General features: G+C 57.7%; 4 protein-coding genes across 6 annotated transcripts; 2 read left to right on the top strand and 2 right to left on the bottom strand.

Annotated features, from left to right (window-relative positions):
* The first annotated feature begins 856 nt into the window (after positions 1–856).
* Positions 857–5,205, top strand: ALDOA (aldolase, fructose-bisphosphate A). 3 transcript variants are annotated; one of them, XM_029946802.1, is made up of 9 exons: positions 857–1,044; positions 2,359–2,485; positions 2,571–2,782; positions 3,380–3,434; positions 3,568–3,728; positions 4,078–4,161; positions 4,278–4,452; positions 4,616–4,815; positions 4,900–5,205. In XM_029946802.1, the coding sequence occupies exons 2-9, from the start codon at positions 2,374–2,376 to the stop codon at positions 4,993–4,995; spliced, it is 1,095 nt and encodes a 364-aa protein (XP_029802662.1). In that variant the 5' UTR covers positions 857–1,044; positions 2,359–2,373; the 3' UTR covers positions 4,996–5,205. The 3 variants fall into 3 exon arrangements, with proteins under 3 accessions (XP_029802662.1, XP_029802661.1, XP_029802660.1); XM_029946801.1 differs by having other exon boundaries at positions 858–1,018; XM_029946800.1 differs by lacking the exon at positions 857–1,044 and adding an exon at positions 2,003–2,158.
* Positions 5,206–7,071: 1,866 nt separating this feature from the next.
* PPP4C (protein phosphatase 4 catalytic subunit) lies at positions 7,072–14,132 on the top strand. The gene is made up of 9 exons (XM_029946803.1): positions 7,072–7,181; positions 7,403–7,565; positions 10,808–10,859; positions 11,421–11,471; positions 11,687–11,788; positions 12,326–12,499; positions 12,600–12,726; positions 13,496–13,685; positions 13,771–14,132. Exons 2-9 carry the CDS (start codon positions 7,468–7,470, stop codon positions 13,898–13,900), a joined length of 924 nt encoding a protein of 307 aa, XP_029802663.1. The 5' UTR covers positions 7,072–7,181; positions 7,403–7,467; the 3' UTR covers positions 13,901–14,132.
* A 435-nt stretch (positions 14,133–14,567) lies between these two features.
* TBX6 (T-box transcription factor 6) lies at positions 14,568–18,867 on the bottom strand. Its single transcript, XM_029948155.1, has 8 exons — positions 18,558–18,867; positions 18,240–18,474; positions 17,140–17,407; positions 16,909–17,055; positions 16,762–16,832; positions 15,548–15,621; positions 15,276–15,459; positions 14,568–15,194 (listed from the first exon to the last, which is right to left on the bottom strand). Exons 1-8 carry the CDS (start codon positions 18,673–18,675, stop codon positions 14,981–14,983), a joined length of 1,311 nt encoding a protein of 436 aa, XP_029804015.1. The 5' UTR covers positions 18,676–18,867; the 3' UTR covers positions 14,568–14,980.
* Positions 18,868–19,824: 957 nt separating this feature from the next.
* Positions 19,825–22,837, bottom strand: YPEL3 (yippee like 3). The gene is made up of 4 exons (XM_029947471.1): positions 22,131–22,837; positions 21,994–22,037; positions 21,672–21,780; positions 19,825–20,309 (listed from the first exon to the last, which is right to left on the bottom strand). Exons 1-4 carry the CDS (start codon positions 22,362–22,364, stop codon positions 20,220–20,222), a joined length of 477 nt encoding a protein of 158 aa, XP_029803331.1. The 5' UTR covers positions 22,365–22,837; the 3' UTR covers positions 19,825–20,219.
* Between the last annotated feature and the right edge of the window lie 8 nt (positions 22,838–22,845).

Here is a 22,845-nt window from a genome sequence, read left to right as displayed (position 1 = left end):
GAGCGGTGGCCGGCCGGTTCCGCCGCAGTCGGGCTGTGGATGGCGGCGGGGGGGTGCAGGCCTGTCCGCGGAGGCCCGGGCCGAGAGGGCGTGCGCACGCGCGGCGATGCTGGTCCCCCCCGCCACCACCCCGAGAGCCCGACCCGGGCGGCTGGGGCGCCCACACCGGCGCGGGCGGGCCACCCAGAACCGCTGCTGCGCCCGGCCTCCTCCTCCCCCTACCCCGCCGCCCTGTCGTGCTCCGTCCGGTGCGGCCACTCGCCGCCGTTTCCCCGCCACTCTTCCGCCCGGCCTAGCGACCGAAGGAGGGGGTGGCCCCGCGCGCCAGAGCCTGCAAGTCGAGCCTGCAGGCGAGGCCGGCAGACGCCCAACCTCCGGGTTCTGTCCCGGTGTGACACATGCTGCATCAGCGCAGGCCGGAAGCTGGGGCTGCCCCGGGCCGCACGCCTGGGCCTGGACCGGGAGGCTGAGCCTCCGTCCTTTCAGGCTCTTGCACCCCCCTTACCCCCACCTCCCTCCCCATCTTCTCCGGTGCCCCTGATCGGCTGAGTCACGGCTCCCCAGAACGCGCCAACTGGGGGGAGAAGGGAGGGCGAGGGGAGGGGGGAGAGAGAGCCCAGGCGACCCGCAGGATGTGGCCCGAGTCACGTTCTAGGGGTCCGGGGTGGGAGGGGGGGAGGGATCGTCTTCCCGTCGCGCTGTCCCCGCCCAAGCGCCGCCTCCGGGCTTAGCCTTTAGGGGGCGGTCTCTCTACCGTTCCTCTCCCGCAATTGGACGCCAGGGAGCTCCCGGCCCCCTTTAAGGGAAAAACCCCGGCGGAGGCTGGCGCGGTGCCTTTATAAGCCCGGCACCACCTCCCTCCCGCCCGCCCGCCCTCTGCGCCGCCCCCTCCGGAGCTGAGTAGGCAGCGTTCCGCTCGGAACGCGCCTCAGAACCAAGGTCCTGGTGACGACTGCCGCGTTCGCTCCCTCGGTCCGCTCGCCGGCCCGCTGCTCTCCACCGCTGCACCCCGTGCCAGGTGAGCGCCCCTCGCCGTGTGCGAAGGTGAGGGACCCTCGAGAAGGATCCTGGGGGCGGTGGCCATCGGGTGCCGGGTCGGAGCCCACCTCCATCCTCCGTCCCCGTCCCAGCATCTCCCCCGCCCCGCTACCTCCCACATACATACTCCCCCCCCAGACTCCTCAAACCTCTCCAGCTTGAGTTTCCTTAGTTTGCTGCGCAATGCAGCGACTACGCGCGCTGAGTCATGGCGGAGGAGGAAGCAGGACAAGATGAAAGGCCATTCCTTTTCTCCTTGTCTTGCTGGGACCCCAGATGCAAAGGATTATGGCCCCTTGGCCTCTGTGGGGATCCTAAGAGGCAGCGAGGGGTGGGGGCCAGCTCGAATACTGTCTCAGGGTTTCCGAAAGCGTGATCGGTCCTTGCCCTCGGAGATGCCCCCCCCCTCCCCCCCAGCGAGGAGGGGAAACTCCTTGGAGGCCCCTGATGCCCAGTTAACCCTTTACATGTCTTTCTTTATCGGGTGACCTTGATTGTGATCCTGGAGCAGCTGCAGCCGTGCGAGCAGACGGAAGCATTTCAGGGGAAGGGGTGGGGCGCTTGCCTCTCTTCAATTCTCTTACCCTGTATGAGCAGTGAGATCGGCAAAACTCACTCCTTTCCTCCACCTCGGGCTGGGCTTCGTCTGCTTCCTTTTCCCGAGCTTCCCGTTACCCTCCTGCCCTTTTTTCTAACACCCTTTTCCTAACACCCTCCCCCCAAACCTGGGAGGAGAAGCTCGACCTTGGGATGTCCTTGAGGCTTTGGGGCCTAGGCCAGCCCTGGAATCGTGGGTGGATCCCCTACAGCAGTCAGAAGATCTGGATTCTAATCTCAGCTCTGGTCCTTGGTTGCTGTAGAACTTGAAGCCCAGAACTTTCCCTTCTCTGGGTCCCTCGGTTGGGCCCCTCTGCCTTATGTATGACCTCTAAATTCTAAAATACTCTGGTTCGGTTCTGCTTCTAGGCAAGGTGACCCCATGGCAGAGCGCAAGCCAGAAGGGTCCGACTTCTACTTGACCCGTCTTTCCATGGCTCTGGCCTATTGCATTACCCCAGGTGCCAGTACGCAACCCCACCCTAAGGTGGGAAACACCCAGCAACAGACAGAGTTAGGAAAGGTACAGGAGGCAGGCCTAGTATAGGGAAGTTGGGTGTAGGGGAGGCTTGGGGACTGGACGTGCCCCAAGACCTGCCCGGTATGGACCAGGGGAGGTAGGGGAACCTTTGTCCTGACCCCCAGGCAAGGGGCCCAGCTTTTGGGGAAACCATGGGAAGACCCCCACTAACCATTCCTCCCCCGTCTGTCTCCTTTGGCCAGGAACTGACTGGCACCATGCCCTACCAATACCCAGCACTGACCCCAGAGCAGAAGAAGGAGCTCTCTGACATCGCTCACCGAATTGTGGCTCCGGGCAAGGGCATCCTGGCTGCAGATGAGTCCACTGGTATGGGCAGGACCCAGCAGGAGGAGGGCCCAGGGTTGAGGGGGACCGGCTGATCCTCTTATTTTTATACGCTGTCCCCCCCTAGGGAGCATTGCCAAGCGGCTGCAGTCCATCAGCACCGAGAACACAGAGGAGAACCGGCGCTTCTACCGCCAGCTGCTGCTGACTGCCGACGACCGTGTGAATCCCTGCATTGGGGGTGTCATCCTCTTCCACGAGACGCTGTACCAGAAGACAGATGATGGGCGTCCCTTCCCTCAAGTTATCAAATCTAAGGGTGGCGTCGTGGGCATCAAGGTGAGGGGGCTGGGTCTCGGAATAATGAGGTTTGAGGTGGATCTCGGGGAAAGAAATCCACAGTACTAGGCCGGGGGATGGACATTGGGTTGGGGGCCCCAAGACGTGAGTGGATTCTGCCCCAGATTGCCTCCGAAGCACGTGTAATCTAGAAAAGCCAGCAATATATGGGATCTGCTGGGCTTCCCCTTTTTTAAAAAAAATATTTAGGTAATCTCTACACCCAGTGTGGGGCTCAAGCTCACAATCCCGAGATGGAGAGTCGCATGCTGCATCGACTGAGCCAGCTAGGGATCCCTGCTTGGCATTCTTAATCCTGGTCACCCTAGGAGCAAGATATTCCCCCTTGTTGTTCAGATGAAGATTCAGAAGCTCAAGGCTGTGAAGTGTTTGGCTCGCAGAGTTAGTAAGTGGTAGCAGTCAGGTTCTGTCCAATAACCTCCCCACGTATTTTCCTTCCTAGGCTCTGACAGCTTAATTAATTGGTCCGATTTGCAACTGTGAGGTAGCACTTAAGATTAAGTAAAGTTAGGGGCAGAGTGGAGTACTAGAGGTCACTCCTCCTATCTTATGTTGTTGCCCCCTCCACCCCAACAGGTGGACAAGGGCGTGGTACCCCTGGCAGGAACAAACGGCGAGACTACCACCCAAGGTGAGAACTCTTTTGCTTCCCTGCCCTGCAGACTGACCCACCCAGGCCGCCAGCTGTCTGGGTGCCTAGGATGCCTGGGAGCCACTGGCCCCCTCCTGCCTGCCGTGCTCTGACGGTTCTGTTCCCTCTCCAGGGCTGGATGGGCTGTCCGAGCGCTGTGCCCAGTACAAGAAGGATGGAGCCGACTTTGCCAAGTGGCGCTGTGTGCTGAAGATTGGGGAACACACCCCCTCAGCCCTTGCCATCATGGAAAATGCCAACGTTCTGGCCCGTTATGCCAGCATCTGCCAGCAGGTGGGCCTGCGGCTCCCCAACATGCCACCTCCCACCTCATTTGGTTCCAGAGTGTCAGCTACCCCGCCGCCCATCTGCCAGATACGCACCTCCCCCAAGGCAGTTGTTCTGGATTCCTAAGCATCAGGCTTGGGTCCGTGGAGGACGCTCGAGGGCTCTGTGAGCAGAGGGGCAGAATAGGGATTGTGTGGGTGTCTTGGAGGAGTTGCCGGTCTCCTACAGTACGCTGAGGGCCGTAAGGCCATGAGTCTGTCATCATGGAGATAAGATCTCGGCTGATGGCCGTGGAGAGCTATGGGGGGGCTTCAGGTTAGGAGGCCTCATGGCCACCTTGTCCCTCACCCCACAGAATGGCATCGTGCCCATCGTGGAGCCCGAGATCCTCCCTGATGGGGACCATGACTTGAAGCGCTGTCAGTATGTAACCGAGAAGGTGAGTTGTCTGCCTGCTTGGCCAGGGTGGTGGCTAGGTGGCTGGGCCAAGGACCTTAAGACTGTTGCCTGTCCCCCTTCTCGACCCCAACCCACTTTGGCCTTGCTCTGCTCTAGGTGCTGGCTGCTGTCTACAAGGCTCTGAGTGACCACCACATCTACCTGGAAGGCACTTTGCTGAAGCCCAACATGGTAACCCCAGGCCACGCCTGCACCCAGAAATACTCTCATGAGGAGATTGCCATGGCAACTGTCACAGCATTGCGCCGCACGGTGCCCCCCGCTGTCACTGGTGAGACCCACATCCTCCTCTTGACCTCTGGGAGGTAGATGAACTGTACCCCAGCATTTACGCCCATTTGCTCCGACTTCCAGATCAGCTTCTGGGGGCTCCTGCCAATCACTGGGTCTCTGACTACAGCCGCTTCCCTCCCCGTTCCCACCTTGTTCTACAGGGATCACCTTCCTATCTGGAGGCCAGAGCGAGGAGGAGGCGTCCATCAACCTCAATGCCATCAACAAATGCCCCCTGCTGAAGCCATGGGCCCTGACCTTCTCCTATGGCCGAGCCCTGCAGGCTTCTGCCCTGAAGGCCTGGGGTGGAAAGAAGGAGAATCTGAAGGCTGCTCAGGAGGAATATATCAAGCGAGCCCTGGTAAGGATGGGCCGAGAGGCGGGCAGGGTGCCGGCACGGGTGGGATTCTGGCGAGACCTCACTCTGGCTCCTCTCCCCTCTTAGGCCAACAGCCTCGCCTGCCAAGGAAAGTACACCCCAAGTGGTCAGGCTGGGGCCGCAGCCAGCGAGTCTCTCTTCATCTCTAACCATGCCTACTAAGCGGAGGTGTCCTAAGGCTGCCCCCTCAACACTCCAGGCCCCGCCCCCCTCCCACACTCCCCCTGGAGGAGGGGACCTCACCCAGGGCTCCAGGCTGCTCTTTCCCATCACTTTTGCCTCCCACGTGACATTGGTGTGTGGTGTTGTCTGTATATGCTAACTCCACTGCTCTTTCCAGCCCACTGCCAATAAACATCTGTTTAAGGGGGAGTGTGCTGTCCGTGTCTGGTGTTCAGGACAGGGGAGGTGGCAGAGCCTGGAAGAAGAAGGATCCCTTGTTTTCTCTTCTTCCTTCCTGGGCAGGAAAAAAGTGAAGGGGTTGGGAGAGGACCTTTCTGCTTTGCTTTATGCTTCCCCATGGTTTCAAGAAGAGAGCCTGTGACATTTTCTTCCTACCATCAAGGTCCCCATCCTCTTTAACAGGAGCACCTGATAAGGCTCCCAGTTGGGGAGTATGTGTTTAATTGTTAGGCGCAATTTCACTTTTAGACCCAGAACTCACAAGTGCACAAGGCCCCTGTGACAAAAACAGTCACTGACAAAAGCCAACATTTCCTGAGTGCTATGAGCCAGGCAACATGACACAACACGACACAACACAAGTGATCTGTATGACTGGGTGCTGTTATTCCCAACTCCTGCATAAGGCCACATTGAGGTTGCACTTTCTTGATGAAGACAAGACTATTAACGTCCTTAATCTATACTGTTGAGCTGGTCTGTTTTTCCATCTTAACAGGAGATGGGGTTAGAACTGGTTTCTTAATTAATCTTCCTTGGACTATGGAACCCCTTGAAGAAATTTATATCGATTCCAGCACCCCCCTTAACAACACAGATGCAGAACTGTGGGTCCCAGGTTAAGAACTGAGCCAAAGTAGATGTTGCATTCCATGAAGCCAACTTAATGCCTCTGTCACACCTTGAACCCTTTCCCAGTCACCCAGTCTGGGCTGTAGCAGTAAGTGCATCAGGTGTTTTGAGCCAATAAAGATCCTGCTTAGAATCAGGGACCTAGTGAGTCCTGCCACTTCCCGAATTTCCCTATCTGGGCTCTTTCCTGTCCAAGCTCCCTTCTAGAGAAAAGAAACAATCGTGACTTTGGTGATCTCTCTGGACCTAGTGAATTCCCGTAGAGATGTGCGTAGAACTGACTTAACCTAGGACGTTCGAGGAGTTAAGAACTTGGTCGTTACCTTCAGGGCACATCAGCATCTGTAGCCTACATAGAAAACCAACCCCACTGCCAGTGTGCCTCTAAACGTCGGCCTCACTTCTCTGCCTAGCCTCAATTCTCTGTGAAACAAAGTCTTAAGCAAATAAAAATCGAAGGTCAACAGAAGATAGCAAAAAGGACTTTTCAGATGGGAGCAGCATGTATACCACCAAGTATGCTTACAGACCAGTCACTTCCACACATACAAGTGCAGGAGGGTTGGACTTTTTATAGTAACCGTGAATTCCGGAATGTGGAGAAACTAGAACGGATTCCTTAAAAAAAAAAAAAAAAAAAGAATAAAACTTGCAGACAATAGGAAGCAACTGAGGAGTGTCAGGGATTGTTCTGGAATCAGGGAGGTCATGTTGAATGAGGCCCAGGCTAGGGGTAGGCAAAGTGGACTCCTTTCTGCCTCTAACTTCAGAGGTCCTCTATGGCAGAGACTTTTCTCTGGGGCCATGTAAGATTTGGAAAGGATTCTTCCAGCCGTTGAATAAATGTTTAGGGCTGCCTACTACTGGTCCAGGCCTCGGTCTAAGCACCGGGGCTGCAACGGTGACCCTCAGGGACTGGGAGGCCCACTCAAACAGGTAAATAAAAGTGTGTAACAAAATTCCACGGCGGAACTTCGGCTCAGCTTGCTTCCCTAACAGAGATGGGGGGGCGGGCTGAGGTGTCCATCAGGTCGCACGACGCAGGCCAACTGGGCCCCGGCGACCTCCGCCCGCACGCTACCAACATTCGGTTCCTTGGGCTCAACTCCATTCCCCAGCTCAAGAGGCGTGGCTATGGGCGTGGCGTGGGAGGGGGGAGGTGTGTATGACGCCACATCCGGCGCGCGGCGGAACTGATCTCCCTTTGCTTCCGCGGCGGGGCCGGAAGTAGAAGCGGCGGTGGCGGCGGCCCAAAGCGGAGAGGAGGCAGGAAGGCAGGGAGTCCGGGGGCCGGAGCCGGAGTCGCGGCAGCGGTAATAGTCTGAGACATCTCTGGGCCACAGTTCCAAGCGCGGGACCGCGGGGTTCGACGGGAGTTAGCGGGGAGCGGTCAGGCCCGTGGGACGCTGGGGGTCCCGGGGCCGATATGAGGGGAGGCGGGGACGGGGGGGCCCGGGCCAGCTCCAGAATTTAGTTGCCTCCCCACCCGCACTACGGACACTCTGATCCGGGGCCTTGCCTTCGCCTTCCTCAGGAGACCCCTGTGCGGTGCGGAGGGGGCGGCGGCCCCGGCTCTGACCCGCGCCGGGGGGGTGGGCCATGGCGGAGATCAGCGACCTGGACCGGCAGATCGAGCAACTGCGGCGCTGCGAGCTCATCAAAGAGAGCGAAGTCAAGGCACTGTGCGCTAAGGCCAGGTGAGCCCCGTGGCCCTGCTGCCCGAGGGGGTTCCGGTGTGGAGCAAACCCAGCTGAGAACTTGGGGCCTGGCTCCTCCTGGAATCTTTCCCGGAGAGGAGAATGGGACCACTTCCCTCGAGCAACCGGCCTGTTGGGAGAAGACAGACCTTGACAAAGACACTGAAAGTATTAGGTGATGTGTTTTCGGGGGCGTTAGAGTTTTAAAATACTTATGAAGCTCCCAGACACAACCTTACTTGTGGGGGGGGGGCGGTTTCTTGGAGGAACTGAATTTTGGGAATAGGCCTTGAAAAGTAAGATGATAATAAGGAGTGTCGACAAGGACAAAAGTTCCAGGCAGAAAAACTGAAGACTGTGGTTGATAAAATTCTTTTAATTCCAAGAACAACCTTTAAAAGTAGGTGGTATTTGTCCCGTTTTTGCAGGTGAGGACTCTCATGTTCAGAGTCAACTGGCAAGTAAGGGTTGGAGTGTGAAGCCAGTGATCTGTGTCCTGCCCCTTTTCAGGCCTTAAAGCAAGAAGGTGGAGTTGGATCAGTCTTGTGTGCAGTGTGGGAGCCTAAGAAATGGTAGCAAATAAGCCACAGTAGAGTTAAGCCTCACAGGAAGGGAGGCCCAATTCTTGAGGCAGGTAGGATGAGGTAGTGGTTTGGAGCTCAGGCTTGGGAATGTGATGGTTCTAGGTTGGGGTGTGAGCTCTGCCACTTACTGGCTGTGTTGGTGATCGCGAGGTCCCCGCCAAGTTTCTTCATTTGTAGAGTGCGGAGAACAGTACTTAATAAGATGGTTGTGAAGAGTCAGGAAGTTGGTGCTTGGGGTGAGCTCAGCATAGTTTCTTGGTACGACGTAAGTGCTCAGCAGTCCTTAGGTGTTCCTGTTGGTTTTGTGGAGGAAGAGGGCATTGCTGATACGGACTGAAGTCATCAGGGAAGGCTTCTAAGAGAAGGAGGCCTTGAAGGATGAAAAGCATTTGGAGAGCTGTTGGGAGCAGGGCCAGGGAAGAAGGACATTCCTAATAGGGTGACAGTTGGAGTGGAGCCCTTGAGATGTGTGGGCACCAGCCCCTGCTAAGGTACTGTTGGCACCTTTGCACCGTGTTTCCTCTGTCTTGAGTGGCGTTTTTAGGAACTTAAACCAGTTATTGCCTGGCACTGTCCTTTTCCCTGTTAGACTGGTCTTGCCCAGAGGGCCCGAATTGATTTGGTGGTGGTGATAACTCCTGCATCCATAGCCTGGTGGAGTTTCCAGAGTAACGGAGAGGTTATATATTCCATCTCCATTGCTTTTGGTAGCAGCCCTGGGGAATAGTCAGGTCAGGCACGAGTGTTTTACAGAAGAGGAAACTGAGTCTCAGAGAAGATAATGTCTTGCCTGCAGTCTCACAGCTGGTTGGAGAGGAGGCTCATTTTGGATCCAGATCTTTCACTGTACTCCAAGCAGAGACACTTGGACTGTGTACAGGCATTGGGGAGCTATAGAGGACTGAGGAGCGGGAGAGCCCTGCCCAGCTGAAACTGAGATGGGGCTGGGAGGTACTGAGCTGAGACCTAAGTTGGCCGGTGATATCTTGCGCCCATTCTGAAGGGGACACAGCTCTTGCACCTGGCCTACCAGGGGCCCAGCCAAGGCTGAAAGTGTCAGGAACCTCTCCTTGCTCACAGGGTACACAGACTCAAACCGTTAGAACTAGAGAGGCCTGAAATGTGTGGGCTGAACTTGGTCCTGTTAAAAGTACCAGTATAATAAAAGAGCAGTGGGTTTGAATCCACGGTCTTCAATATCCCGGCTTTGTCACCTGTAAACAGTGTGATCCTGATCACTCTGCTTCTCCAAGTCTTTGAAGTCATTATGGAGCTCAGATGAGATTCTGCATCTGTAGGGACGGGCTGGCCCTTTGGCAGGCACTTTCTAAAGGTAGCATTCGTTGTGGACGTGAAGGTGGGCAGCTGTGAGCCCTGAGAGGGCCGGTGATGTGCTGTGAGTGACAGTTGGGCTTGGAGGCTGCGCCCGGAATCTGTGGATGAGGCCGGCACAGATTCATGGGAGATTGGGCTCCTGAGTTCAGTTCATTCACTCTCTACCTTTGTGACCTTGATCCTGCCCCCTTTTTCCTCTAAGCCCTGGTTTCTTTGTCAGATGAGGAGGAGAAGAACCTCCCCGAGTCCGTTGGGGGAGGTCATCATAAGCAGTTGATGGGGAACGATGTTGGACACAAGATGCGGTACTAGTGGGAGGGCCTGGTTGCTGGATGGCCCTCAGATCACTGCCAGGGCCTTCCGCCCCCCCCCCCCCCCCCCACGCCCAGAAAGCCAAGCAAGTGCACTTCCCTCGAGCCACCTTTTTCATAGAGAACACCTTCTGGGGTGTAGGTAAAAGCACCTGTTCTCAGAGCTCAGGGAGCCCCTGGTCTCCCAGGAGAAGGCTGGCAGGAAGAGGCCAATGCCTGCACCCCTCCGCACCAGAGGAGCTGAGTGAGAGCGCCAGGTTTAAGTCCCACCTGGCCTGGGCCGTGGCCAGCTTATTCACCTGAGCAGTGGGCATCATCGCAGTGCCTGCCTTTGGGGGGGGCTGTTGGATCGTGTCATCGATGCCAAGCTCTTACTACGGTCCTGGGGCATGGGGTGAACTGGTCACTACCGCCGTCGTCGCTAAGGGTGAAATCTGGAAACGTGTCACCGCTTACATTGGTTGGGTGTCGCTGACAAAGTGGTTTTATGTCACGTGCTCTCAAGTGGTAGTAGACTCCCTTGCAGGGAGGAACAGAAGAACAAAGCTGTCACTCCCTCTAAATGAGGAGAAAGTGCGTCACTTGGAAGGGGTGTTCGATCGCCGGGTGCCTCTGGACAGTCTGGGGATGGCCTCCCTGACGGGCAGACAGGTCCTTAGCCGGGGGCACGGCTCGCAGCGCTCCAGGCCAAAGGAGCAGCGTGAGCAGAGGGCTCTGTGGAGACCAGGTCTGTTTTCTGGAATGAGCACCGGATGTGTGAAAGAGGGCGACAGGGAGGGTCAGGGCTCGAAAGGCCACTGCCTCCTTGGAAAGGCCTTGAATTCTGCAGCCAGAGTTTGGGCTCCGGCCTGTTGGCCTTGGGAGGCCTGTGGTCAGCCCATCCTGGGGATATTGCCCACCTCACTCCTGCCCCCTAGAGGTTCAAGGCCCACCTCCTATCCTGCCTTCAAAAAGATGAGGAATTGGGCTGGGCTGGCCTGGCTGTGGTGACGCTGTCTTCTCCTGTCCCCAGAGAGATCTTGGTAGAGGAGAGCAACGTACAGAGGGTGGACTCGCCAGTCACAGTGAGTACTGTGTGTCTTTCCAGGGCCTGGCATGGTCATCTAGGCACAGGGACATTCTCCTTAATCTCGTGGGCTGCAGAAGTCTGCCCCTCTTCCCTGAGAGCCCAGAAAGCCCGTATCCCTCTCCCATCTTCAAGGGAGCCTTGCCATACGAAATGGATATTATGGGAAAGGGCTTTTGATCTGATGGGGGGATACTCTTGGCCAGGGCAGAAGGACTCTTAATTTGGTGAGTGATTTTACTCATTTCTGGTTTTCCGTGTGATGAGTAGCTTTATTCTGGGTTCCTTGAGGGAAACGGAGAGGAGCGGGCCAGGTCCTCCAGAAGCTACAGATCTAGCTGGAAAGACCCGGCTTTAGAATAAGTGGCACTCACTGCAGGCTGGGGGGTGATTCCAGACCAGACGAGGTGGGGGTAGGTAGATTTTTGGCCCTGAGATGTAGAGGCTTGGCCAGGAGCGATAAGGAGGCACTAGCGCAGCCAGTGTTCTGGAGGCCGGCCCCTGGGAGCGCAGGCTCTCCGGCTGTGTGAGTGCCGACCCAGCTCTCGTCACTTCCCAGGTATGCGGGGACATCCACGGACAATTCTATGACCTCAAGGAGCTGTTCAGAGTGAGTGTGGGGAGACTCTGGGAAAGGTGACCTGGGGCGGGGTGACTGGAAGACTCCTTGAACTGAGAGTTGAAGCTTTGATTTCGGTGAGCGGCGTGTGAGTGAGAGGCCTCCGGTCTGGTGGGCCCTCTGAGAAGAAGAGCCTGACCGGCGTGTGGGCCACCACGGTTGGGGACTGTTGAGGATCAGACAAACTCTCCTCCCCCCACTCCCAGGTAGGTGGCGACGTCCCTGAGACCAACTACCTCTTCATGGGGGACTTTGTGGATCGTGGTTTCTACAGCGTCGAAACGTTCCTCCTGCTGCTGGCACTTAAGGTGGGAATCCAGGCTTCTGGTGCCCACGCCCAGGCTGCCTCCGGCCTGACCCGTCTGTGTCCTTTCTGCCCTCGTCCCCCGTGCCGCCCGCCCCCAGCTCTGAGCTGCGCTGCTGGTGTTCAGCTTGCCCAGGGATGGGCCAAGCAGCGCATCTAATGGGATCCCTGGAGGAGGCGGCGGAGCTCTAGCGTTAGAGGGGAAAGAAGAGAGGCTCCCTGTGTTCAGAAAGTGGCAGGGTGTTGAGTTCACGTGGGTGCAGTATCGGTTGGTGGCGATGACAGAGCACCTGAGGGTCTTGGTAAGGACTTGGTGGTGGAAGAGGAACTGGTAGGCTGTAGTTGATGGAGGGGGGTCAGCCTCAAATCCCCTGGAGGAGGGACTAGGGCCTGTGAGGTTGGTAAGCGATGACGTGTCTCTGGGCTGGGGTAGTGGTGAGGTGACAGGGTGGGTACATAGGAGGAGATCTGGGAGGGGCGGGTGGGGCTCGGAGGGAGGGACGGAGCCCAGCCCCCAGCCCCGGATCGGTGCTGCCTCTAGGTTCGCTATCCTGACCGAATCACCCTGATCCGGGGCAACCATGAAAGCCGTCAGATCACCCAGGTCTACGGCTTCTACGACGAGTGTCTGCGCAAATATGGCTCGGTGACTGTGTGGCGCTACTGCACTGAGATCTTTGACTACCTCAGCCTGTCGGCCATCATCGATGGCAAGGTGGGCCTGTCGCCGGGTCTCGCGGGGGTGGGACGGGGTCGGGGCTGTGGGAGAGGCACTGGGCTCAGCCGACCTTCACTCCTTCCTTGTCCCCCTGTAGATCTTCTGCGTGCATGGGGGCCTCTCCCCCTCTATCCAGACCCTGGACCAGATCCGGACGATTGACCGAAAGCAAGAGGTGCCCCATGACGGGCCCATGTGTGACCTGCTCTGGTCCGACCCTGAAGGTGAGGGCAGGCAGGGCAGGGGGGCCCTCGTTCGGCAGGGGACTGAGGGGGTCCTGTGGTTAAGGCAAGCGCCTTTGAAGAGACAGGCCAGGCAGGCTTGGGGAAGAGCAGGGCGGGGTGGGGCGGGCAGCTGGCTCCCCTCGAGGAGGGGGAGCAGGAGGAGGAGGGGTGTGGGCAGCTGGTGCTGGTGAGCTCGGGGAGGGGTCTGGTGTGTGTTTCATCACTCAGAGGCTTGTTGGCGACGAAGTCATTGGCCCCGAGTGTGAAGGGGCATCTGTACAGGTCGCACTCCGAGAACGATGGCCCCGTGAATGTCCCTCGTTTCGTGGGGTTCCCCAGCTGGTGTAGAGCAGAGCTGAGGCTGAAAGCGAGTCTCCCAAACCCCAGTCCAGAGTTCTCTCACCGCCGTGCCCAACTGCCCGGCCTCTGCTCCTGGGGCGGCCAGGACAGCCCTTGTTGACACCTGCTGGGCCAGTGAGGTCATGAGTGTCTCCTCACTTTTGTGTGCACCTGTGTGGCGGGTAAATCACACGGTCGCTGACAAGGGGTGGCTCCAGCTGTCTGAAAATACTTTTTCCTTTGGAACTTATTTGCTTCAGCATTAGCTGTACTGTCTCCAGGATCCCCCAGAATGCCCTTGGGCCCTGTGCTCTTGCCCCAGGGGCCTGACTGAGAGAGGGGGACAGGATGTTCTCTTTGGAAGGGCAGTGGGCACCAGAGAAACCTCAAGGACACCATCTCTCCCCACCCCTACCTTCCTTTGCCTCAGACACAACAGGCTGGGGTGTGAGCCCCCGTGGGGCTGGCTACCTGTTTGGCAGTGACGTGGTGGCCCAGTTTAATGCAGCCAACGACATTGACATGATCTGCCGCGCCCACCAACTGGTAATGGAAGGTTATAAGTGGCACTTCAATGAGACTGTGCTCACTGTGTGGTCGGCTCCCAACTACTGCTACCGGTGAGCTGCCGGGGCCGGGCAGTGGGCGTGGGGGTGGCAGTCCAGGCTGACCCCCTCCCCTCACACCACCGCCCTCCACCTCCAGCTGTGGGAATGTGGCAGCCATCTTGGAGCTGGATGAGCACCTCCAGAAAGACTTCATCATCTTCGAGGCTGCTCCCCAAGAGACCCGGGGCATCCCCTCCAAGAAACCCGTGGCCGATTACTTCCTGTGATCCCTCCAGCCTTTGCCCCTCCAGCCCCTCTGGCCCTCGGACCACTGTGACTCTGCTCTCTGCTCCAGACGGAGGCTCCACTCTCCCCCTGCCCAGAGAGGGCACTTCGAGGGTGAGGACTTTTTCTGGAGAGGCTTGGAGCCTCAGCTCCATGCTCCTCTCCTTTCTCCCCACTTGAACCATGAAATTTCCAATAATTTTTTGTTTTTCTTTTTTCCTTTTTTTGTTCATTTTTAGATAAAAATTTTGAGAGAAAGAAAAATTCTAATAAAAGGAGAAAAATGGTCTTTGGGTGTGTGTCAGACTTGATGGGTATCGAGCAGTGATGCCGGCCTTGGGACCTGGGGCAGACGTGAGGACCTGGACTGCCCCAGAGCCTCCGGGTCTGCGTCCAGTGGCAGCGACTTCCAGGAAGGCTTCCCACGTGCCAGGCAGAGGGCTGGCTTCTCAGAAGCACCCTTAATTTAATTCTCAAAACCATGAGGACAGTCACGTTTCCCCATTTCCCTGAAGAGGAAATAGCACCAAAGCAGGTCGATTTACGTGCACCAGGTCCTGCAGCTGGAAACCAGCAAGTGTAACTTGGGGCTCAGGGTCTCCCCACAAAACCCTAGCTCACCCAGCCCTGCCCAGGGCCAAACGCCATTAGCCAATGTTTCCCGAGCACTGAAGTCTTTTGAGTTTTATTAACAAAAATACTCTGGTCCTGAGAACAAACTCGTGTGGCTTGTCCTGGGGCGACGGGGTAGGACTTACAGGGCCCAAGGCTGAGGCCCAGGAGGAGGGGGTGCTGGGCAGTGGCCCCATTTGGCCAGGCAGAGCCTCCCTCCATTCACACCGAGGTGAGAGCCTGGAAGGGGAAGCTGGCCCCAGCTGGACGCCCAGCAGCTTAGCCAGAGCTTTGAAGCCAGGGTGGGTGGGAGTGAAATCAAAGTGTGAAGTGGGGTGGGGGAGGCCCCGGGCAGCCATTTGGTGTGGGGGATGGGGCCAGTGGAAGTGATGGGGCTGCAGGCCTGGGGGAAGGGCAGCAGAGATCTGGGATGGAAGGTGGGGAGGGAGGCAGAGGGGCCCAGCAAGAGCTCAGTACATGGGTTTGGAGCCCACGTCCAGGTAAGCCCCAGGGCCGGGGTAGGGGAGGGGGAAGGGGCCCCCCTGGAGGAAGTGTGAGGTGAAGGGTGCTGGGGGTGCAGCCGCGGGGTATCCTGAGGCCCCTGGCCCAGGCTGGAGCTCCAGGAAGGCAGCGGAGTAGGGGGCTGGACGCCCGGAGTCCGGAGCCTCGGGGAAGCTGGGGTTCCTGAGGTAAAGAGGAGGTGTCAGAACGGGAGACAGGACTCCCTAACCTGAAACAGCCCAACTCTGCCCTTTTCCCACTTGCCTGCTTGGAAGGTGACTGGGAGCCCCATGAAAAGCTGCAGGGTGCAGAAGGTAGGCTTCGGCGCTGGGGCCGCTGCACAGAGCGGCTGGGGCCTGGGCAGCCTCTCGGGGGGCTGGGGCCTGCTCGGGATCTGACTCCCGGACGTCCCCACCCAGTGTGGAATCGCAGGGCCCCCCTGGTGCATCTGGGGAGACAGGAGAGACAAGTCAGGCTAAAGAGGATCAGTATCTGAGGACTGGCCGGGCCCCCATCATTATTGAGACTACACTCACCTCCACTCCCATAGGCCTCTGTGGCCACTGGCTCTGGGCCTCTCAGTTTCCTCTTCACACGGGCATCTCGCTCCCTAGAGGACAGTGACAATGATGATGACGATAATGATAGTGATGATGATGATGATGATGGTAATAATGGCACTTACCAGGTGCCAGGCCTTTCACCCTCCCAGGGACCTTGTCAGGTAGGTGCCATTATACCCATTTTACAGATGAAGGAACTCAAGGCCAGAGAATTGACTACAAAGTGGCAAAGTATCTCCCACTTAAAACTTTCCAATGGTTTCCTGTTGCGTTTATGGCATTTGGGAAACTCCTTCCCAAGCCCGAAGGCCGGGGCATGGGCTGAACCCATCTCCCCCTCATGGCCTGGCCCTGCAGCCGTCCTCTGGAATCCTCTTCTGTCTGCCCTTGCTCACCTGTTTAGCTCATCCTTGGTTCAGTTCACACTCTTGTCTCACTTCCTCAAAGGAAGTCCTCCGACTTCCCACAGCACTACACAACCTCCCTCATAGCACCTGTCAACTGTTCTACTTTATATTTGTTAGGGTGACCCTTTGATAAATGGCTGTCTCTTCTGCCTGACTGTATGCTCCTAAGGACAAACAACAGCTCCAAGGGAGCTCTGCTCGGACTAGAAGCCAAAGTCCTAAATAAACCTTTACCGTCCAACAAAGCCGGGCGGCCCTTCTCCGACTTGCCTCTTCACCTCTTCAACTCCAGCCACACCACAGGTGTGCTCCTACCTCAGGGCCCTTGCACATGCTGTTCCCACTTCTTGGCACGCTTTTCCTCAGATATCCACTATACTTCGTTCAGGACTTTTTCCTCCCATACTTCCTTCAGGACCTGGAATAAAGCTCTAATCTTCTACATACCTCACTCCAGTCCTTCCTATCTTCCTTCCTTTCTTTTCACAACTCCTCCCTAACACATATTTTAGTTATTTCTCATGTTTTCTTGTCTACTCTGTCCACTAGACAGAGCCCCATAAGGGTAGGGGCTTCATTTATCTTGTTCACTGATGGATTTCCAGTGCCTGGAATTGTGCCTGGCACATAGCAGGTGCTAGATAAGGATCTCTGGGATCACAGGGTGAATAAACGTTTTCCCTTACTATCGTGTTCCTGGCCTCCGGCCCAGTGCCTGACTCAGCGGGCAGTTCACAGCCATTTGCTGCATGAACGAGTGAATGAATGAACAGTGCCCACCTCTTACAGTTTCTGCCATTCTCCCGGAAGCCCTTGGCGAAGGGATTGGCTGCGATCTTCAGCTGTGTGATCTGGGGACACACATCCAGGGTCAAAGCTCCCAAGGCCTGGGTGGGGCCCACCACCCCCTCAAGCAGCGTCACTTACCCGTGGGTTCTGATAGGCTGTCACAGAGATGAATGTGGTCTCGGGGAAGCGGAAGGAGGCAACGCCCCCCCAGTGTTGGCTGCAGAGCTGGGCTGCCCGCACCAGGTGTATGCGGGGCTGGTACTTGTGCATGGAGTGCAAAATCAGCTGAGAGGGAAGAAAAGAGATGACCTCCCCCGCCCGCCCAGGGACCCACCCCCAACCCCCAGCCTGTCCCGGCCAGGGCCTCACATGGCCGTGGGGGTCCAGTGTGCTGTTGGTGAGCTTGACACGATGGAAAGACACGGGCTGCCGCATCCAGTGGGCACCAGTGGCAGGAGAGTCGGGGTGAATGTAGACGCGGTCAGGCAGGCGGGGCTCTGCCTTGCCACTGGGCTCCCAGCGGCGGCCCTGCCAGCGGTAGCGAGCCCCGTCCACTGGAACCACGTCCAGGAGAAACAGGTAGCGGGCCTCGGGGTCCAGGCCAGTGACTGATACTCGGCAAGCAGGGAACATGCGCCTGGACAGGGGAGGGGATGGGAGAGGCCTGGCGCTACCCACTGGCCAGGAGTGGGCACAGCCACCACCGGCTCACCCAGTTTTGTCAGAGAAATGTCCAGAGAGGTGGAATTAGAACTCAGAGGGCAGGGTCTTGGAGCTGGAAGTGACAGGACACACAGGTGATCTGACCAGGGTTACACGGATCAGGAGCAGAGCCACTGGTAGCCCCCCAAACTCCATGTGCAGAAGCAGTGGTGACACAGTTCTGTCCCTGAAGTCCTGCCAGGAGCCTACTGCCAGGGAAAACACAGTCTACACTGCAGGGCAAACTTGCTTCTGGAAAACAATGTCCTGCCTTCATCGGGACAGAGGACTTACCATGTTCAGGCCCAAGCCCCCGGGTCACAGGCCACACACCATGCCTCCAGGGTGACCCCAGAGCTAGTCACATACGACCCTGATTCTGGCCAGAGTCCTCTTAATGCTGGTCACTGGCTGGCCCTTGACCCTAGTCATAGTCTGAGCCCTGGTCTGGGCCACATATGAACTCTATTGTAACCCGACCATACTTTCCAACCCAGGCCCAGACTGACCTAGGACCCTCGCCATAGGTTGGTCCCTAAACCAGCTACAGATCCCACAGACTGACCCTTGACCTTTGTCACAGAATGACCCCTGATCCTGCCTTAGAGAAACCTGTGATCCAGGCCACAATCACACCCTGAACTTAGGCAGCACTCTAGACCTTCTAGGCACCCCAAACCTAGCTCCTTCACCAGGACCTCTGCCTTTCCCAGAAGACCCCCCACCAGGAGCTCCCTGGGCCCTCTGACCCTGGCCCAGCCCCTCACCTCCCAGCTTTGGTGATGATCATCTCTGTTCCCACGGAATTGAACTCTTTCCACAGCTCCCGGTTCTCCAGGCTCAGGCTGACTCCAGGGAGCGAATGAAGGGCCTCTGGGGCTGGGGGGGCCAGCTCAGTGCCCAGGGGTGGGGGCAGCGGGGGCAGAGGTGGGGGAGCGGCCAGGGTGCAGGGAGCAGCCTCAATCCCGGAGAGGAAGCAATCCAATTTGGGAGTGTCCAGATCTGGAGATGGGGGAGGAATGAGGACCCAGCAGAGGGCCACAGCCCCCCACGGCCTCTACACCGGAGCTGGTCCCCATGCTCACCAGGGTAGCGGTAGCCCTCTGCCAGAGCAGGCGGGAAGCTGGAATCTGCTCCCGGCTGGGGGGGCCCAAGGCGGTAGCCTGTCCCCAGGGAGGGGTACAACTCTCGTGGATGGTACATGGAGTAGTCCTGTCTGGCCTCAGGTCACGCTGCCTAAAGTCCCCCGGTGCTGAGAGATGCCCCCTTTATAGCTCACAGCTCAGCCCCTTGCAGACCCAGGATCACAGCCCCTCCCCTATTTGGGGCCCTGGAGTTGGGCTGGGGTGGAGACCCCTGGGGCCTGGAAGGGGTCCAAGAGGGGGCCGGATACCTGGGTACCCTCCCCTTCTCTCCCCCGACCCCAGGCTTCATTAGCCCCGACCCCCTGCCCCCTCATTACATAATTAACTCCTCGGCCTGATTGATCCCCTGGGCTCGACAGGGACGCAGTTTGGCGCTTCCGGCCAGCTGGTCCCCGTTCCCACGGGGGGAGCCCCGGCTAGAAATAAGCTACCTAGGGGCGGGGCCTGGACCCTGGGATGGAGTCTAGAGTCCCGGGGCAGACCTTGGCACCCCATATTTTTCTAGCAGGTGACCCCCTCCCTCCCCATCCCCTTTCACTTGGAGGCCAGAGCTTGGAGGGATGAAGCATGACGGGAGGGGAAGAGCAGGGCTGGAGGGACGCGGCCTGGGCTTGTCACGCAGGGCACTGGGGACCTCGAGGAGTCCGCCAGCACAAGAACACTGTAGTCCTTCCTGCTTCCCGTTCTGAAAAACCTCCACCCTCCGCCAAGTCTCCGAAGTGCAGAGGCAGCCACAGCTCGACAGTCTCTGACGGCTGGCGCCTGGGTTTTCCAGAAGGTCCCGCGCTCGGTACCCCCTCAGGACTACACTTCCCAGCAGGCGCAGCGCCGACACGGCGCGGAGGAGACGGACAGATGCAGCTGGGGCCGCTGGAAGTTGTAGTCGCGATGAGCGGGGTGGTGAAACTGGCTGCGCGCTTGCGTCCCAGGAGAGCTTGCTTGCCCCTAGGCGGCGGCAAAACGCTAAAGCTGAGAAGGCGCAGATCCGCCGAGGTCGAGGCCTAGGGAGCCAGAGTGGGCTCGGGAATCTGCACGGACAGCGAGATAGGTCCTGGGTCTCAGATGGCTGAGTCCCCAGAGCGCAGACTCCCAGCTTGGACCGCAGTGCCTACTCTGTGCCAAGTGGGGGCCCAGAAAAGAACAGGTCTACAGAGGAAGGAACCCGCATTTGAGTCCCCCTCACTCGGATTCCACGTGAGCCTGCGGCTGTCTCCACTCCATTGTTTTATTATGTACAAACGCTACAGAACAAGGGGAACAGACACGCGTGGGGTGAGAGGGGCCTGGTGGGAGAAGTTCACAGGGCAGACGGTGCACTGGGGCCAGGAGAGCAGCACACAGGCCATATCTATAGGGCAGGCGGGGCAGGAAAGGGTTAAAAACGAGATCCAAGCCAGCCAGATCGCAGGGAAGTGCGGGGGTGTCGTCCACCTTCTGATCTCCCCCCAAGGTCACAGTGCATGCAATAAAATATATGTACAGGAGCTGGATCCTTCCTCTGCAGGAGCCCTGAGGGTCCAGAGCTCCCTTCTCCGGGAGGGAAGCCAGTGGCGCCCCCTGGCGGTCAGGCCGGGCGCGAGCCACATGCGGCAGGAGCAGGGGTCAGTCCCAGCCGTTGTCTTTGATCATGTGGTTGAGTTCAATGATGTACTTCCCCTCTTTATACTTCTGGCTGCTCTCGAAGGCCTGTTCCTGAAAAGAGGGGAGAGGACGTCATCCCTGGAGCCAGGGCTTTACCAAGAGGCATTGGGGTGGGGAGTAGATATGACTGGCCCCATTTTGCATATAAGGAAACTGTCCTGCAGAGAAGCCAAACCACCTGCCCACAAGACACAACTGGTGAATGACAGAGCCAGGCTTCTCACTAATGGGGCACACAGAGCTCTCTGAATCACCGGTACTTTTTAAGTACTAATGTTGGCTCCAACAGAGAGGATATGGAAGTTTCTCGACACACGTGTTTTGATTGGCCATCAGAGAGTTTAGTAAAAATAATGTTAAAATACTAGCATATAGGCAGGCCGTGCGTACTACAGTTTGCCACAGACACCCCCCGTCCCCAGATCTATGGTGCCCCTTTAGCAGAGCCACAGTATCCGCTTTGCCCTGCAAACCCTTGAGTTTTTGACATCTGGATTAGGCCATCTCTTTATTGTACAGAGGCCCAGAGAGGCCGAGCCACCTGTCCGGGGACAGGAAGTAAGTCTGTGGCAAGCCCAGGGGTGAGCTCAGACTAGAGGAGGCCGCCTGCCACGGCTGGGGCCATCCGCCTCTCACAGGCACCCAAACGCCAAGTGAAGCCTGACGAACCTCGTCCCCTACAGTTTCCCAAGGGCATCTTCTTTTTGCTGCATCTGATCTGATCCCGTAACGATTTTGGGTGCCAGGTGGTGGCTTTATCCTCCACGGCCAGATAAGGAAATGAGACTCAGGTAGTGAAATCAGACTCTGCACAGCAGCTGTGGCAATGAGGGCAGTGAAAAGGAAGCTCACGGACCCGAGTTCCATGCTGCTATGGGGTCTTGGGCAACTTCTCGGAACCTCTGGATGGCAATGGAAGCCGGTGGTGGCCAAGGATTTGGAGTTAAAAACAAACAAACAAAACACGCAACCAGGATTCTGGTCCCTGTTCTACTCCTTACCAGCGGTGTGACCTTGGGAAAGTTACCTAACATCTCTGGGCCTTCCTTTCTTCTGTAAAGTGGAGATAATTATAGACTCTACCCACAGGATGGTTGTAGCAATGAAATAATATATGCCAAGCACATAACAGTGCATGACACGTAAGCGTTCAATAAATGGCCATTCTGCTGGTAGCCTCATCTCTAAAATGGGATGCATGTGCATGTGAGGAGAGGGATGGGTGGAGAGAAAAATTCTGAAAGCCCTTGCAAGGTGTGACAAAAGAGGGCATGGTCAGGGGATGACAAGACAGCCTGACTTGTGTGAGCTGGGCCTGTGCTCTCTGGAAGGTTGGCAGATGACTGCTTCGGAGGAGGAGGTGAAGTGAGGTCGGGTCAAAGGCTAGCCGGGGGTCGGGGGTCAGGGACTCACATATTTCCAGCCCAAAGTCGTCTTGCAGTTCTCACAGTGGATGTCAGCGACAGCATGGAGGCCTGTCAGCAGCACCCGTTCCTCGGCCGGCCCGCAGCCCACATTCACCCTGCAGGGACACGGAGGCAGTCCCAGGGAGGCTCCCGCCAGCACAAAGCCCCCCTCTAGCTTGTATCCAACTGTGTCTTTTCTTAGCATCCAAGAGAAGGGCGATCACATCTTCCAACCTGAATCGGGGGACTCTGGGAGTCTCAGCAGGATGCCAGGGGTCACAGGTCACAACAGAGGTCAAGGAAAGAAAGAAGGGGGACCAAATACTCACACAGAGTTGAAGAGGTAGGCACGCCCCTGACTGCCCTGGAAGGACTAAAGGGTGGGAGGGAGAAAGGAAGGGGGTCAGGGCCATTGGTGGGAGAGTTGCCAGGTAGCCCCTCTAGCCTCCAGCTGTGACCTGGTTACCTTGGAGATGAGGTCGTCGTGGTTGGCCAGGTGAGCGCGACAGTGGGCACAGCTATACCTCCGGTGACAATCATCCAAGTAGGCCTGAAACGTCTTGGGCTTTGAAATACGCACCATGGCGGGGGCCGGGGGCAGTGGCCCCACCCGGGGAGCGGCCCACGGGGAGCAGAGGGAGCCCAGTGCCTGCCGGGGAGGAGGGAGGGAGGGGGCTGTCAGGCCCTGGGACACACACATGCAGGCGCACCCAGGGCCATGGGGACTCTCTCCGTCACACTTGGCTGCCGTCTCCTCTCCCCAGAGTCAGCAGCTTCTCCAGGGGCCAGAACCGGCTCGGTTTTGACTCACTGAGGAGGCCTCAAGTTGCATCACGGGGAAACTGAGGCTTGGAGGAGCCTGAGGTGAGTCACTCTCTACATCCGGACTCATCCCTGCTGATCTGGCAGTTGAAGCTGGAGGAAGGGACTCTCGAGTGCATGTGCTGTCAGTTTTCATTTAGGGGGAGTATAGAGGGGTGAGGAGCTGGATGGTCTTTAGGACCTCACGTGAACTGCCAAGGGGGGGAGGGAAGCAGCTCCATTTGAGGCATAAGGGAGTTCCCCTGGGGAGAGGGTCCCTCACCTGGAGAAGGCAGAGGCCCTCACTGAAGGTGGAGGGTCACCTAGGAGGGGAGGGGCTCTTACCTGGGGAGGGGGGGCGCCGAGGCCCTGTCTATGCC

This window comes from Suricata suricatta, chromosome 8 (assembly GCF_006229205.1).
Source record: "Suricata suricatta isolate VVHF042 chromosome 8, meerkat_22Aug2017_6uvM2_HiC, whole genome shotgun sequence".
Classification (NCBI taxonomy): Eukaryota; Metazoa; Chordata; class Mammalia; order Carnivora; family Herpestidae; genus Suricata; species Suricata suricatta.
This window is presented reverse-complemented; position numbering and strand designations above follow the sequence as displayed.